Source organism: Corvus hawaiiensis, chromosome Z (genome assembly GCF_020740725.1).
Source record: "Corvus hawaiiensis isolate bCorHaw1 chromosome Z, bCorHaw1.pri.cur, whole genome shotgun sequence".
NCBI lineage: Eukaryota > Metazoa > Chordata > Aves > Passeriformes > Corvidae > Corvus > Corvus hawaiiensis.
In genome coordinates this window covers 33,908,320-33,923,544 of record NC_063255.1, presented here as the reverse complement: position 1 = coordinate 33,923,544, position 15,225 = coordinate 33,908,320, and the positions used below count along the sequence as shown (strand labels likewise).

Genomic DNA, 15,225 nt, shown 5'->3' with positions numbered 1-15,225 from the left:
TTTTGAGCTGAGAGTGGCCTATTGGAGAATTTCCAAAAAGAGCACAATCAGCACAGAGGAAACTCCAGAGAGAAACAAGCCCTCTTCAGGAAGGCTGGTTCATATACTGGATTGTCTGTGAAGCTAAATACATGGATGGAAAAAATAATGCGCACAAACTCAGGAGCTGTGTGTTCTCATGAAAATGACATAGCAAGTCATACTGCTACGAATTAACCATCCTCCTCTCCCAGCCTAAAAACTGCCTACCAACTGGTTACAATAATGCATTGAAAATATAACTGTGTACAGGATTTTTGTTGCTGGGTTGCCTTAGTAGAATGTAATACACCAGAGGAGAGTGTGTCCAGCATTTTTTCCTCAGCCAGATGGCTTACGGTAAGTCTGGTGAGGAAAAAAGAACCCTTAACAATATGTAATTTATAACTGAATATTCTGACTCTTGGATTCAGTCTGTCATTCTGATCAGCATTTAGCTGTATCAGGATCATTACAACAAGTTTCCAGTTGCAAAGTTTCACAAAGTCAGCCTCCCTGACTAGAAAATCTTGACAAGTACCTCTGTCAGGAAGGGGGTTGCCTGTCAGGGTGCACCACCACCACTGACCAGACTCGCTGCTCCCAGGGAGAAGTTCACTAAGAAACAGCTGCAAAAGGAAGAAATCAAGAGAGATAGAGGGATCCGGTCAAAAGCTGCTTACCTAAAGCACATGTTCATTTAGACTCCACCTCAGCTCCAACTTGAACAACATCTGTTCTTCAGCAGAAATCTGCCTGGAATGTGTTTGTGTTTGGAGAGGAGGGGAGGGGGCAGTGCTCCCACAAATCCTGAACCTTGCAAGCTAAATCTTTTACAGATTTAGATTCACAGACTTACAGATAAGTATTACATGAAGAAATGTATTTTTCTCTACCATTGTTCTGTTGTTCTCCTTTCAGACAGTGGACAATAAGCCGGCACAGGCCTGTCGAACTTGACTTACAAGTGGGTTTGCAGTGCCATCAGGTTGCTGAGAAATTAATTGAACCATGGCACGTGTCATGTTCTTACCTATGAATACAGGTACCTGAATAGGGATGTAGCAATGTCTTAAGTCCAAACCAATATCATGGGAAACAAGAGTTGGAGCAGAGAAAGCCTTTCCATATAAGCAGGAGCTCACAGACACAAGAGTCCTTCCTGCATTCATTAATGCATTTCTCCAGAATGTAAATAATCAAGTTTGCAAATAAACAGTTTATGGCTGTGTAGGTAAGGCCCCAGCAGAACTGTCAATCCACAGAAGTGCTCTGGATTTGCATGCTTCTTTGTCCATGAAGTAAGGCTTTCCAGGAAATTAAAAAAAACTAAACAGATAATTCAAAGGGCACTTTTCACAAAGAAAGCTACATAGGAGGAAATGCTGTTGTTAAGTCAAAAAGTGTAATCCACTTAAAATACTAGATGCTAAAAACTTTTAATATTTATCTTATGCAACAAAGAGATTATACACTTTATCTTACATCTGTCACTTTTTACAGCAGGTAACTGCTACTCTAACTTTTCAAATCTAGATACATCTTCTAACCCGTAAAGCCACATGAGAAAATAGTTGACAGGAGAACCACATTTGCTGTGCTGGATGGCTGTCTAATGGCTGACTAGATTCCCTATAAATTTGCATTTCAGTGAATTACTCAATTTACAGGAGCATATCCACATAGAATAGATCCTTGAAGTGGATTCAGCAGTCTGGTCTGCTTCAAAATATCTCTGAACTAACCAGTGGGACATTCTCCTTGGGTAGGGAATTTTGTGGCACACCTTCCTGATCTTTCAGTGATAGATAGCAGGGATGCAGAGCATCCACACAGGTTCTGCTATTATGGTTATTCATTCACCATTCACACACCAAAATATCATAACTAAGGGAGTAACTTCTGACCTGCCCAGAGGTATTTATATTTATATTACATTATACTATATTGCAACTCACAACTCACATTGCTTCTTTCTTTTTCAAATCCTGATGTGACCAGATAATTTTGCTCATGGTAAACTCAAAAATGTCTCTTTCCCTCCCCTTTTTCTGTTATAGACCTTGCCTTCTGTAGTAGTTGCATTGGAAGGAAAAAAATATTAGGCTGGAAGATGAAAACATATACCCTGCTAAACAGCAAGCCCTGTGAGATCCTTTTCATGGACAAGGTCTGTACTTTACTGAAGGGGAGTGGTAGCTGTAATTTTCCCAAATTGTGCCTGTTGAAGTGCCAGAACTAAGCAGGACTCTGTTTTCAGTAACTTTAGAGGCCAAAACCAAACAAAATGAGAACATAGTTGCATATTTCTGAACAGTTTTGGGATGGGAAGAATGCAGCAAAGGAAGAGGAAGGCTGAATCTTCTAATATGTTCTAGTGATTTGGGAGAGTAGTTGTACCGAAAGGCAGCAAAAAAGTTCAATCACTTAGGTATTTTTGAAAGCTAAACCTTATTTAATAGAGAAAAGGTAGTTTTTCTATCACTTGTGAAATATAGTAATTACCAGTGCCATTATAAGTGGGCACAATCTGCAGAACTCTTACTTGCTTCCAGGTTGCTGCTGTGCAGTTTATAAGAGCAAATTCCTGCAGTTACTGCATCTTACAGCAAATTCCAGTTTTCCCAGTAAAAGGTAGTATTCTACCACAGCTATACCGTTCTCCTACATCTTTTTCGAGGTGCTGGTAAGATGTTGTTATATCAATTTGGTGTGGTGTGTTAAGAAGTTTCACTGATTACATAGGAGTTTTTGCTGCTATTCTAGCTGAGTACTATTGAAATAAAAATTTAAAAATCTTATTGAAGCTAAGTTTTCCACAGGGCTGCAGGAAAGGGACCTGGGGGTCCTTGTTGAGGACAAGTTGAACATGAGTTATTGTGCCCTGGCAGCCAGGAGGGCCAACCTTGTCCTGGAGTGCATCAGGCACAGCATCGCCAGCCGGGCAAAGGAGGATTGTCCTGCTCTGCTCTGCACTGGGGCAACCTCACCTCCAGTGCTGGGGGTAGTTTTGAGTGCCACAATATAAAATAGATGTTAAGTATCAGAGAGACTCCACAGGACGGCCACCAGGATGGTGAAGGGTTTGGAGGGGAGGCTGTATGAGGAGTGACTGAGGTCACCTGGTCTGGTCAGCCTGGAGGAGACTGAGGGGAGACCTCACTAAGGTCTTCAACATCCTTGTAGGGAGGGGCAGGGACTGATCTCTTCACTTTTGTGAGCATTGACAGTACTTGAAGAAATGGAATGAAGCTGAGAGAAGGTTTAGGTTGGATGTCAGGAAAAGGTTTTTCACTCACAGCGTGTGGTTGGGCACTGGAACAGGTTCTCCAGGGAACTGGTCACAGCACGAGCCTGACAGAGTTCAACAAGCATTTGGACAATACTCTCAGGCACATGGTGTGATTTTTGGGGTGTCCTGTGCAGGGCCAGGAGTGGGACTTGATGATTCTGATGGGCCCCTTCCAATTCAGCATATTCTGTGATTCTGTGAAAGTATGAAATTATTTGTGTAAGTGTGGTGTCAGGGTAGGGAGAGACCAACAAATGTAGATCACAGAGATTATGTACTGGAAACTCACCTAGTAGAGTTGTTTTATTCATGGAATCATATAATGATAAGGTTGTAAAGGACCTCTAAGATAATTTGTGCCAACTCTTAACCCAGCACCACTGTAATGACTACTAAACCACGTCCCCACAAACCACGTCCATACATTTCTTGAACATTTCCATGGGTGGCAACTCCATCACTTCTCTGGGCAACCTGTTCCAGCGCATGAAAACTGGAATTTCAGAGAAGAATGTTTTTTTAATATTGAATCCAAACCTTCCCTGGCACAACTGAGGCCATTTCTTCTTGTCCTGTCACTTGTTATCTGTGAGAAGAAGCTGACACCCACCTGTCTACAACCTCTTTTCATGCAGTTGTAGAGAGCGATATGGTTCCCCTGAGCCTCCTTTTCTCATAGTTTTTAAAGTACTTTTGGAATACACTAAACATTCTGTTCTCCAACCAACAATACTGATGCGAGTTTATTATGAATGTTGTGTGATGACTTGTCTTCTTCATTCTCTGTCACTAATGAATTAAAAGAACCCCAAACTACCCAAAACAATAAAAGAAAAAAATCTCACACGACAAAAGAAACAACACACAGCAATCTCTATTAACCAAAACTTTAAACTCTTTTTCTACAAGACATGTAAAGTAATACTGCATTAAATGGTTAAGGAAGGGTAGTCTCATTTATTGTTTTCAGACTTAGCACACGTCACAAAGGATTCCGAGGCTCCACCACTCTCCCCTGAAGAAAAGTCTTTATCTCTCAGTCTGTTGACGCTGGTTGGTCTTTTTCCCCTCGAAGTATTCAAGTGTTGTTTATTTCCGCAGTACCAAGAGCACAGCTCGCGTTTACACAGAAAATGGGCTCTCCCCATGCGAGCGCTCTCTGAAGGCCGCAGCAGCGAGCCCCTTCCTTCCCGGCGGGCAGGCGCTCCCGCAGGGCACGGAGGAGCCCTGCCGGCGCTGCCGCCGCTCCGCACGCCGCGCACCTTCCCGGGAGCCCGCGGGAGCCGCCTCCGCCCGCCGCGCTCCGCCGCGAGGGGTCACCAAAGGAGCCCGCATCGCCACGGCGCCAGCGGAGCGCAAAAGCCCGGCAGCCCTTCCCCCACCTCCAACAGAAACTGAACATTATATAAAAAAAAAAAAATTAATTTAAAAAAAAAAAGTTCAAACCAGCGTCTTATCTCCTGACACGTTTTTCCTCTTTTTTGACTCTCCGCTAGGTGACAGCAGTGAAGTAGGACTGAAAGAGCCCGTAGTGGACTTGTGGAGGAAACGGCTTTATGCTTTCAGCTAAGCCCTCACACAGTAATGCAGCTGAAAAACTCGCGTTATTGGCTGTTTTCCTGGAAATTACGGAGCCCTTTGCTTTTAGGCTTCCCGCCTGCAGGCCTCAATAATTTACAAAAGTACGTCTCTGTATTGTATGCAATGCACTTAAAGCAAATGTACTTGGGCTGGAAAGAAGTCAAGTATTCTTGGTTTAATGTGAGTAGTTACTTCATAATGACAGCTATTAGTCTTGTAAAATACTCCCAAGTTCTTACTTTCATAAACTGACTGGGTCTGATCTTTCAGACAAGAAATAATCTGCGCTGAAACTGCAGCAAGGCAGGAGACTGAGTTCCCTTGTAAATTGACAGCGATGTCCAATTTTGTAACAGGGATACTAATTTTACGCATGTGTATTTAAATGCTGCTACTCTTCTGCTGTTGTCTGCATACCAGATTAAAACAGTAAGCTTTTTTAGCTTGAATCTTCAAACTAGTTATAGTACAAGCTAGATCAGGGTCCAAGAAGTTACGGAACACACAAGAATCAATCATGGACTAGATGAGAAGGAAGGAATGAAATACACTTTTCTGAAGATGAATTCATCTTGAATTAAAGTGCTGTAAACCTGGTGTAAGTAGGGCACATTCTATAATTCAGAGGGGACAATACAAACCTCCTACCTTAGTTCTATTCCTGACTAATCCAAAGCATTTTTTTGTGGGACAAGAAGCAGACCTCGTATAACCTCAACTTTCCAGCTTCTGTGCATCTTCTCTTGAGTAAGGGAAATCCCTATCTCAATAGTATTCATAGCTCCTTAAATACCAAATACATAGATATAACTGGTCTGCAGCACCCAGAGTGTCTTTTCAGAAAGGAAATAATTACTTGAAGTTTTTCTCTCCCTGTTCACTCATTTTTTATTTTCCTATGTTTTCATTCTCGTGAATTATTCTGAGGTGTATTATCTTAGTTGTCTGTGTGCTCTGAACATTTCATTTTGTTCCTTAATTTACAAAGATCCTTTTTCACAGCCTGGTCATATAACTTTAATATTTTTAAGGTGAATTAATTCCAGTTTATACTCTAATACTCTGCAAATTTTTTTCCAAAAAAAAATATTGTCACTCCATCTTTTGGGGTGACAGAATGCTATATGTTGAAAGAAGATGACATAGGGATGGAAAAACTGTGTCACGGGTTCTCAGGCAATTTTTTTTAATAGAAACTCAGGGATCTATTTTCTGGTTTTCTTCTCTGAAAAAGTGTAAGAAAATATTTATGCATTTAGGCTGGGGTTTACTAAGTGCTGCATCATTGCAGCAATGCATTTAGTCACTAAGTAATGTGTTAATTTTTGTTTTATAATTCTTTGTGATATCTTGAGTGATACTTTATAATGCTTTTCGGTATTCTAAAATAGCTATCATAAAAAGACAAAGAGGATGGTAGGTGTTTATTAGAACAAATAGTCAGCTGGTTGTCTGTACATACTATATGTAATATATCACACATATTGACTTAAATCACTAGTCCAAAGAAGGCACTAAAAAATATAGCATATAGTTTTCTTTTTAAATTATACCTGTAAGGTGACATTCAGCCATGCTCAGAGTATTTGTCTCTTTTCAGGGTCAATTCCTTATGCTGTACAGGAATATTTTGAAGTAGTGATGTCAAATAAATTGTGGTTGTGACCAAAAAAAAATGGAGTTCAAATAAAACCAGAGAAGAGAATAGTTTAATAAAAATATTTATTGAAAAAAAAGTTCATCATCATTTGGCTGTACTAAGTAAATAAAACACTGAGCGTGATTACAGTAATTAGGATGCAAACAGCTAGTACCATGAGCAGGACGATTCGGCAATATTTGGAATGCTTTTTTTCTCTCTCCTTCTTTTTTAACAAGGTATCATACCCAGGAGTATAAATATCCCCCATCCAGAACTTTAGATCATTAGGATTTTCCTAGAAAAAAAATCAGAAAATTAAATTCTCTCTTTTACACACAAAGTCATTAGAACATACCCAGAAGTATTTTGGCTATCATCAGATACTGATTAATGAATTTAAGACATCATAACACATATGCAAGACACTTCTACTTGAATGTAGGTTGTGCTACTTTCCAGATGCTGTAAATGTTCCACTGGGGAAAATTAAAACCACACTTTTCATCCAGGAACCAAAAGTAGGACACCAGCCATTGAAATGTGTTTAAAAACCCAGAACAAACCATGTTGTCTTCTCAAGAAGAGATGTCATTGTATAAACACATCTCTGACTCTCTTTTCAAAAAATGAAACAGCAGAAAAAAAAGCCTACAACACTAATCCTAGAAGTGGTTTGTGCCAGCCCACAGGGAGGCAGGATCCTGGATAGTGTGGATGAGGCTGAGAAAAATATATGAAATTTTATAACAGAATTTGCTATGAACAGTTATTAAAGTGACTATATAGTATTTAAGTGCCATATTTATAGCTCCTCCCTATGTAAACAGGGAAGCTGAGTTGTACAGTGTTGTGCTTTAAGAGTTTTTCTAGTCAGAGGTCATGTACTGTAAAATTTAAATTCCTGGAGTCTGACCAGATATGTAGACTTCCTTTCCTGATCAGACTCATGCTAGTGTCATGCCTGTACCAGAAAATACCTCTATATTTACTTCTGTAATCCCACCTAAACATCCAAGCGAGCTGCGCAGTGGTTTGTGCATGCACAACACAGCTCACAGCAATTCACTTGCTCAAACGTAGCACAGCAGCAAATTACCTTTATGTGGCTGGCCAAGTTAGAGTGCAGTGACTGTCTGTCATAGTCCTGTACGGTCCAGGAAGGAGTCTTTTTCTTCTCCTGCCAGTCATCCTCCACATGGATATCACTAAACAGTGGGTTGCTTTTGATTGCGGATTTCAGGGTGATGGGTGTAATGTGTTTCCCCAGGGATTTGTCTATTATTTCTTGACTGACCCTGTTCAAGTCTAAGCCTGGCAGCTCAGTGACAGTTCTCTTTTCTCTCTGTAAGACACAAGTTAGATCAGAACCTGGCTTTCATTTGCATTACCTACGATGCAGGCCCACTTCCAGAATTACCACTTGTAATGCAACAGAATCATTTTAAAACTACACATGCAACCATTTTTCTCCTTCTGGCAAACTTCTGCAGTGCAGTGAGGGAGCCTGACTGCTCACTCAGGACAGATTTCTTCCTTCTGGGGAAAGGAGGTGGGTACAATCTGAACATTAAGTTCTTTTGCAAATGTGAACTGACATTATATTGCCTGCTGGAAGAAAGCCTCTGCTTTCACGAAACAGGGCTATGAAGAACTGCAGTAGAACATTATAGTTCTGGTGAAAACCATGGATGTATGATGAAGCAGCAAAGGTGTAAGGACAAAGCAGAATGATCACAGGGGAAATGGTGTGTAAATGACAGCCTCAGCTGGAAATGTATCTTTGATAGCAGGGGTGACTCGCAGTTCCGCTCATCCTGTTGAATGCTAGACCCATGTCAGGACGTCAAAGAGGCTCTTCATTTGACTGAGGGCACTGTCAGTATTCACAGGTAATTAAATATCTGAGCAGTCTCCCATTAACAAAAGCTTTTAAATAAGACCTTTTAGAACATGTGGGTGTCAAGGGAGGAAGATGAAGAACAACCCTGGTGGGATCACATTTTTTGAGACACCACAATCTGCCTCTTAAAACAGCACTAATGGCCTCTTTCAGAGTCTGCAAAATAGTAGTTACCATATTTTTCAATTTGTAATTCACCTGTAAAATGCAATCAGACTCTCTAGTTCAAGCTGTTCAATATTTATCACAACCTTCTGTCCCCGATGCTTTCAATTAACCTGCCCCTGATCTGTGGTTCCATGGTGCCCTTGTCTTATACTAACACCTCCCCCACCTCTCAGGACTCCCAGAACCAACCCAGAGCACATCCATCCTTCCTCATTAGTGCTTTTGTCCTTAGGAACTTTATGCTGAGTCAAGGGGAGCCTTGGCCTGACCCAGTGGTCCAGCGATCCCCACCTCTCTCCTGCTCTCAGAAATTACAAAGCTGTGGGCAGCACCTGCTGCAAGACGCACGTAAGGTTAAGTGCACAAAATAAACAGCTGATGAAGAGGCTGGGTCCTGAGAAACTTACTTCCATGTAAGGATGAATTTTCCTAATTTTTCAATTTTACTGAGATCTCCAGCTGTTAAGGTACCACGGGCTGAGTGGACTTCAGCCACAAAAGGGCTAGGGGCATGTTCTGCTTCTCCTTCTGCCTTTCTAGTGATAGCTCAGGGAATCTGACCTCTTGCACACTGGCTTTGGGAAATGCTTGGACACCTCATCAAGTCAGTGAAGGTCCCTAAGATGATAGCAAACTGTTGGCTTCTTCTGCTTGAATAATTTTCTGTTCACTTTGTGGGCTGGTGAATCCACTTTCAGTGGGAGTCAGCTGCTGTGTATCATCACCCACTTCATGACTGCAGTGTCTGTGTGCATGCATAGACACATGTACATTGGTCTGGGGCAGCCAGGTGTAGAAGGAAGCGTGAGAACTGAATTCCTTCAGAAAGTGAAGGTGGAGAAGAGAAAACAACAGGCTTTGTCTAAGAAACTCTACGAGGAAGCATCATACTGGCATTCCTATCACTAAACCCTGCAGAAGTGACTAAGCATGTTTCCCATCAATAATTGCCATTAGTAGACGGGTGGATCCTCAGTGACCTCCCATCCTTCTGTTAGTTCATCATTTCCACATGTAGTTCCTTAGCCTTCACACATCCCCTGATAATATTACTTTTTGCATTGCAGTTACAGCTGGCACTGAAGCCCTCTGGGCTGTACTGGCCAGATTTCAGCTGAGCTGGTGTTTTTAACCGCCTTTTCTTTCTGACTGCATTTTATTTTATTTACTTTATTTCTTATTTAAGATTTGTCATTGACCTTAATGATTCTTCCCTCAGGCTTGCTAAATAGTTGAACTTAGAGAACATTTTGTTGAAGAACGCGAACTGTCTCACCAAGGGATGATTGGTCTCCCTAGGCTAAAATGTTGTGAAAAGAATGTGACTTGACAGTAATTTCTAAAGCTGTTTTAAATAAAATTCTCCAAAACTTGGAATAGATGGCATGATGCAAAAATTTTTTCATAAAAAGAGTGCTTTTATGAAGCGCTCTTTTATGAAAAGAGTGGCAAAACTTTTCCCTCTACTCTCTGAAGTACCTTTCTTTTCAAGGGCATAAGGAGAATGTGGTAGCTTGGAGCAGATGTAGAGAGGGAATACATTGGGATGGGAAACGAGGTTTTACCATGAGAACTGGACTGGAATCTGGGATAGGATATAGTTTGCAGAAATTTTAGAGAACAGACATTGAAGTGACAAATGAATTGGGAGAATGTATTTGAGTACAGCAGAGGCTTGATTGTAAAACTTCTGCGGTAGATATGTCCTACAGACTAGTTAAGGAAAAGAAGGACAGAAACCAGAATCACATACAAAACCCTAAAGTTTTAGGTCTAAGAAATAATACAAAGACATATGAAGAATATCGTATTAAACATAGGCATTTCTAGAAGCAGAGAAACATAAGATTAGACAATAAAAATATGATTGCTAGTATTAACTCTTGCAAAAACTACTCTTTTTTTCTTTTAAGATTCAAAACACATCCCAACCTTTGTCACAGACTCTGATACATGAAGCAAATGTTCAAAGAAATACTTTAGGTATCCATATCTATTACAGAATTCATACAATATACAATGAATCTAAGAAGACAGTGTGAATGAGGGTGGAACAGAAAAAAATCAGAGGCAATTTGTGTTATTATTCACTGAATGGAAGGAGGGAAGAGTGAATACTCAAAGAAGCAGCAGTTTTGAAAAACACTGAAAAACTGTAGATTAAATACATTTGTGAAATACTTATTTAGCAAGATAAAAAACTCAAACTCTGCAAACATATAACTATGTTTGATCTACATATAGCTCATGAGCAAGAAAAGATGCTATGGAAAAACTGTCAGGAAGGCAAGGATTAACCAAAAACACATAAGGAGATATGAAAGACAGTAGGGCAGACAGCTCATATCAGCAATTCCTGAGAAGCCTGAGCAGGTCCAGATGAGACCACGAAGATGATCAGAGGGTTGGAGCACCTCTCCTATGAAGACAGGTTGAGTGAGCTGGGGTTGTTCAGCATAGAGAAGAGAAGGCTACAAGGGAGACCATGTAGCAGCCTTCTAGTACATACAGGTGTCTGACAAGAAAGCTGAAGAGAATTTTTACAATGATAGGACAAGGGAAATGGCTTTAAGCTGAAAGAGGGCAGGTTTAGATCAGCTGTTAGGATGAAATTCTTCCCTGTGAGGATGGTGAGACACTGGAGCAGGTTGCCCAGAGAAGTTGTGGATGTCCCATCCCTGACAGTGTTCAAAGCCAGGCTGACTGGGGCTTTGAAGACACCTGCTCTAGTAGATGTCTCTGCCTATGGCAGAGGAGTTGGAACCAGATGACACTTAAGGTTCCTTCCAAACCAAACCTTTCTATAATTCTATGATCCTAGGAATGAAGGTTTTTTTAAGGAAGAAAAAGAAGGGGAACTGGACTCCCTGTCAGGTACCCCAAAAACTGAAAAGCCACCTGACACAGATAGGAGAGAGATCAGTAGATGGTTATAAAAACTTCAGCCAAAGTGACAGGGATATTTACAGAAAAGTAAATATTCAGATGGACTATTTTAATTGCTCATCGAGGTTACTTCTTGTAATGAACTGTTTAGTTAAAAAAGGTGTTTTGTCTGTCATTGGTAATGGAGTTCTGCAGGGCTGTGAGTGCATTATATAAAAACTTTTGTTCAGTCTCAGACTAAAGCTCCTGCCAACCTTGCAGCTGGCTCTTATTGTGGCCAGTTGCAGATGTCTAGGGAAGAATAAGGGAGAGAGAGTGGAAATACGTAATGCACATATGAGCCAGGGGACAAAGAAGTGACTCTAACCTGGCACCTAACTTACAGATTTTAAAAAACCCTCTTGTCCTGGTATACTGAGAAACAAGCAAAGACAGGACACAGGCGTTAACTCATATGTAAGGCCAAAAAAACACCATGCCAAGAAGTAGCATGCTGCTAAGATTAAATGCTCTCTGCTGTCTTCCAAAAATAGAGAAAAAATGGAAATATAAACAAGAAAGAGAAGTCTGAGAATTGCAGAAAATTACCAGGTTGACTACAGGGGAGACTTGCATGAGAAACAGATATAGAGGATTAATCATCTGGTGTGTGCTGGGTATTAAAACATACTGTGGGGCAGAGGGTCCAGCAGGACTGGAAATTCTCAGGGTGAGCAGAATGCGGTCAGCAACAATCCATTTGCAGGAGAATGTCTGTGCTTTTTATGCTGCTTTTCACAAGGAAAGGCCAAAATTCCTGGACTGCTTTATGGTTTGTTTTAGTCAAAGTAGACGATGAAAGTACATACTAAGCTGGGAAGCTGTTTAGTTTGCCTGATACCAAAGAGGAAAATGAGGAGAAAGAGCAGCAGCTTTTTGTCATTACATGAAGCTGCTTTTTATAATGGAAACAAATTTTAAAACTTATAGGTGGAGAAAACACATAAGCACTTCAGTGCATTTGAAATAAAGTGATTTCATAATAAAGGTTTGGAAGAGTCCACAAACACACCACGGAGCAGTCACTTCACATAGGGAGCCCTGAGTAGCATTAGTTTCTTAACAGAATATTGACTTCTAAAAAGGGAATTTAGGCCACTCTCAAGGTTTAATGACTTTAGGAATCTTTAGATCACGCACATATGTTCTGAAATTAATTCTCTCTCTCCCCCAATCCCCCTTTTTCCATTTCTAAACTAACTAACCCTTAACCCCGTTATCTCTCTCATCTTAAAGTGAAATATATTATTCCTGCACCATTAGTTCTCCACTGTGCCATCGTGTTTCTTCTAATGTCTGGAACTCATCAGTACTTTTTCCTTTATTTGATTGTCAGCAAAAGGGGAAAAAGAATGCGAGCTCCTAAGGGAGAGAGAATGGCACAATGAATTTTATCTGGACAGCCTGAAATCACTAATGGCTACACTTACAAGTATAGATTGTGTCCTAGGTTTAACACTTATAAAATATACCACATGGCAAATGCCATATTTGGAGACATGGTGAGTACAGACATTTCCTTTGAAACAGCCATCCCGGGGCTGGGACACAGAGTTCCAGGAAAACCTTCTCACTGGTGGCGAAGAGCAGAGCACAGGTCAAAAAGCACAGGGCTCCCCCCACATTTTTAATCCTCCCGCAGCTCTGCAGCCCTGGCTCGGTGACAGTGCGTCCTGATTGACAACAATAGGGAGAAGGATCCCTGCTGTGGAGAAGGCTCTGTGTGTGGCTGCCTCCCTCCTGCACAAAAGAGGGGCTTGGGGGAGGAGGGGGGAGCACAGGGGGGAGGGGCAGCGAGGCCAGCATTGCACCATACCCTATTGTTCGGGATCCTTCAGGCTCCGTCCCTTGGTTAGGGCTGTTTGCATGGGAGACTACGGGCGACCGTGTGCTCCCCGCCCCAGCTCTCCTTGGGGAGTCGCCAGCAAAAATTATACAACACGAACAGAGTGGCTGGAGGCAGGGGAGTAGGCAGAGGGAAGGGTGTCTGGGATAGGGGAGAAGCTAGGGAAAGTAAGGGGGGAGCATGGAAGCGAGTGTCGCGGGGGGAGGACTTTTGCAGTTGGAGGAGGACTGGAATGGACTCCGGGAGGGAGCAAAGGGGTTTAGAGAGCTGATGGGGAGAAATGTCTGAAAGGGGAGAAGTGCAACAGGAAGTAGCCGTGGGAGACTTTCGGCATCATTCTCCTCCCTTCCCCCAGGTTCAAGATTTCTTGGCTCTTGCTCTTCACTCCCCTGGGGAATCGGACCCCCACCCTAAGGATCCTGAGAATGTAGACTCTTCTCCATCACCCCCTCACCCCCAATCACTTATGTATGTCTCCATCCCTTGACAAGAACCAGACCTTGGAGCTTTTTCTCATGCTAGGGGTGGGGAAAGGCGAGGGGCTCCCCGGGCAGCGGGGAAGGAGCACTGTGGAGCAGCGAGGCCCAGAGGGGTGTGAGCTGATGCAGCTGTACTGCTGCTGATCCAGACATGAACTTCTCCTCCGCCAGCTCCAGGGCCTCTGCTAGGCAGTGCACGTTTACATTTTTACCAAGAAACTGCTGCTACCTCTATGTAATAACCTGGATTGATGCAGTCAGCATGTTTCACACTTTCAACGCTTGTCTTTCAGTACAACAGGAATGCCAAAGTTGAATGAGGAAAAAAAAAGGCAAAATAAAGAGGAAGTTATGGTGAGCTATGTAGATATATACGCTTGTAGCAAGAATCTCTAATGTCTATCTAATGTGCCTTTTTATTAAGTTTAAGGGATATGACTTGACTTTCAGTTTTAAATCTGGGACTTTTTGTACTTCTTCAGAGAGTATATTCCATGCACAACTTTAGTACAATTAATTGGTATTTGACTTCAGTACTCCTTCCGGAAAATGCTATGAAAGTGTTACAAAGAGCAGTAGAAAGACTAATACACTGAAATAAAGTCAGTGGACCCCCTGAAGAGAGTAACTCTTCTCATGGAGCCTGATCCTCTCTGATGTCAATGGGAAAATTTACAGGAATATTAATAATTCAGATTAAGAGACACAGGAAGCTGAAACTACAGCTGATGTGTCGCTGTCATGTAATTTTTCTCCTGATCCTTAAAACAAGGTAGAAAAATTAGGAAAATGTCAGCCTCTTTTAGACCTTACCTGTAAATAGATCCTGTTGTGCCACCGTTGCACTCCAGGTAAAGCTGCTTCTGGGAATTTTGCCCAGCTGGCTGGTAGAAAGGCAGAGTTTTTCTCTAAAGATTTTACCTCCAGTTGCAGGAATTTATCAGGATGGTTGTTGTTTGGCAAAACAGAGAGGTCCATGTTTCTGTGCTGTAGAGTAATACTGAACACAGCCCCCGCTTCTGCTTCCTGGCTGTGCATGCTCTTTCTATTATTAATGACATGAAGAAGGATACGACAGTTTCCTGAAACTGTATCTGACCCCTGTTTGGTATCAGGCTCACTTATTTCATCTACCAATGATAAAAGATTGTTTGGAAGTGGCAGAGCAGACAGGACAAGTGTAAGTGCCTAGCTTAAGTTTTCGGGTTCAAGGTCTAGTTTGATAGATACATATGTGATCATTAAAACTAACTGAGAACCAGTGAGTAGATGCATAAGACACTTAAATGCATACCAGCACTTCCTCAAATTATCTGCCAAAAATGTCAAGCCTACAATACTTCAAAGTAAGATTTTTTCCCCCAGAAAATTAGA

At 41.6% G+C, this 15,225-nt stretch overlaps 1 protein-coding gene across 1 annotated transcript; it reads right to left on the bottom strand.

Annotated features, from left to right (window-relative positions):
* Positions 1-6,648: 6,648 nt before the first annotated feature.
* On the bottom strand, positions 6,649-14,829 carry MINAR2 (membrane integral NOTCH2 associated receptor 2). The gene is made up of 3 exons (XM_048292531.1): positions 14,665-14,829; positions 7,630-7,875; positions 6,649-6,828 (listed from the first exon to the last, which is right to left on the bottom strand). The coding sequence occupies exons 1-3, from the start codon at positions 14,827-14,829 to the stop codon at positions 6,649-6,651; spliced, it is 591 nt and encodes a 196-aa protein (XP_048148488.1).
* Positions 14,830-15,225: the final 396 nt, after the last annotated feature.

Coding starts and splice junctions, on each gene's coding strand:
- MINAR2 (XM_048292531.1), bottom strand. CDS start 14,829: ATGGACCTCTCTGTTTTGCCAAACAACAACCATCCTGATAAATTCCTG. Junction 7,876..14,664: donor ACAACAGGATCTATTTACAG/GTAAGGTCTAAA, acceptor TGTGTCTTACAG/AGAGAAAAGAGAACTGTCAC. Junction 6,829..7,629: donor ACTTGGCCAGCCACATAAAG/GTAATTTGCTGC, acceptor TTTTTTTTCTAG/GAAAATCCTAATGATCTAAA.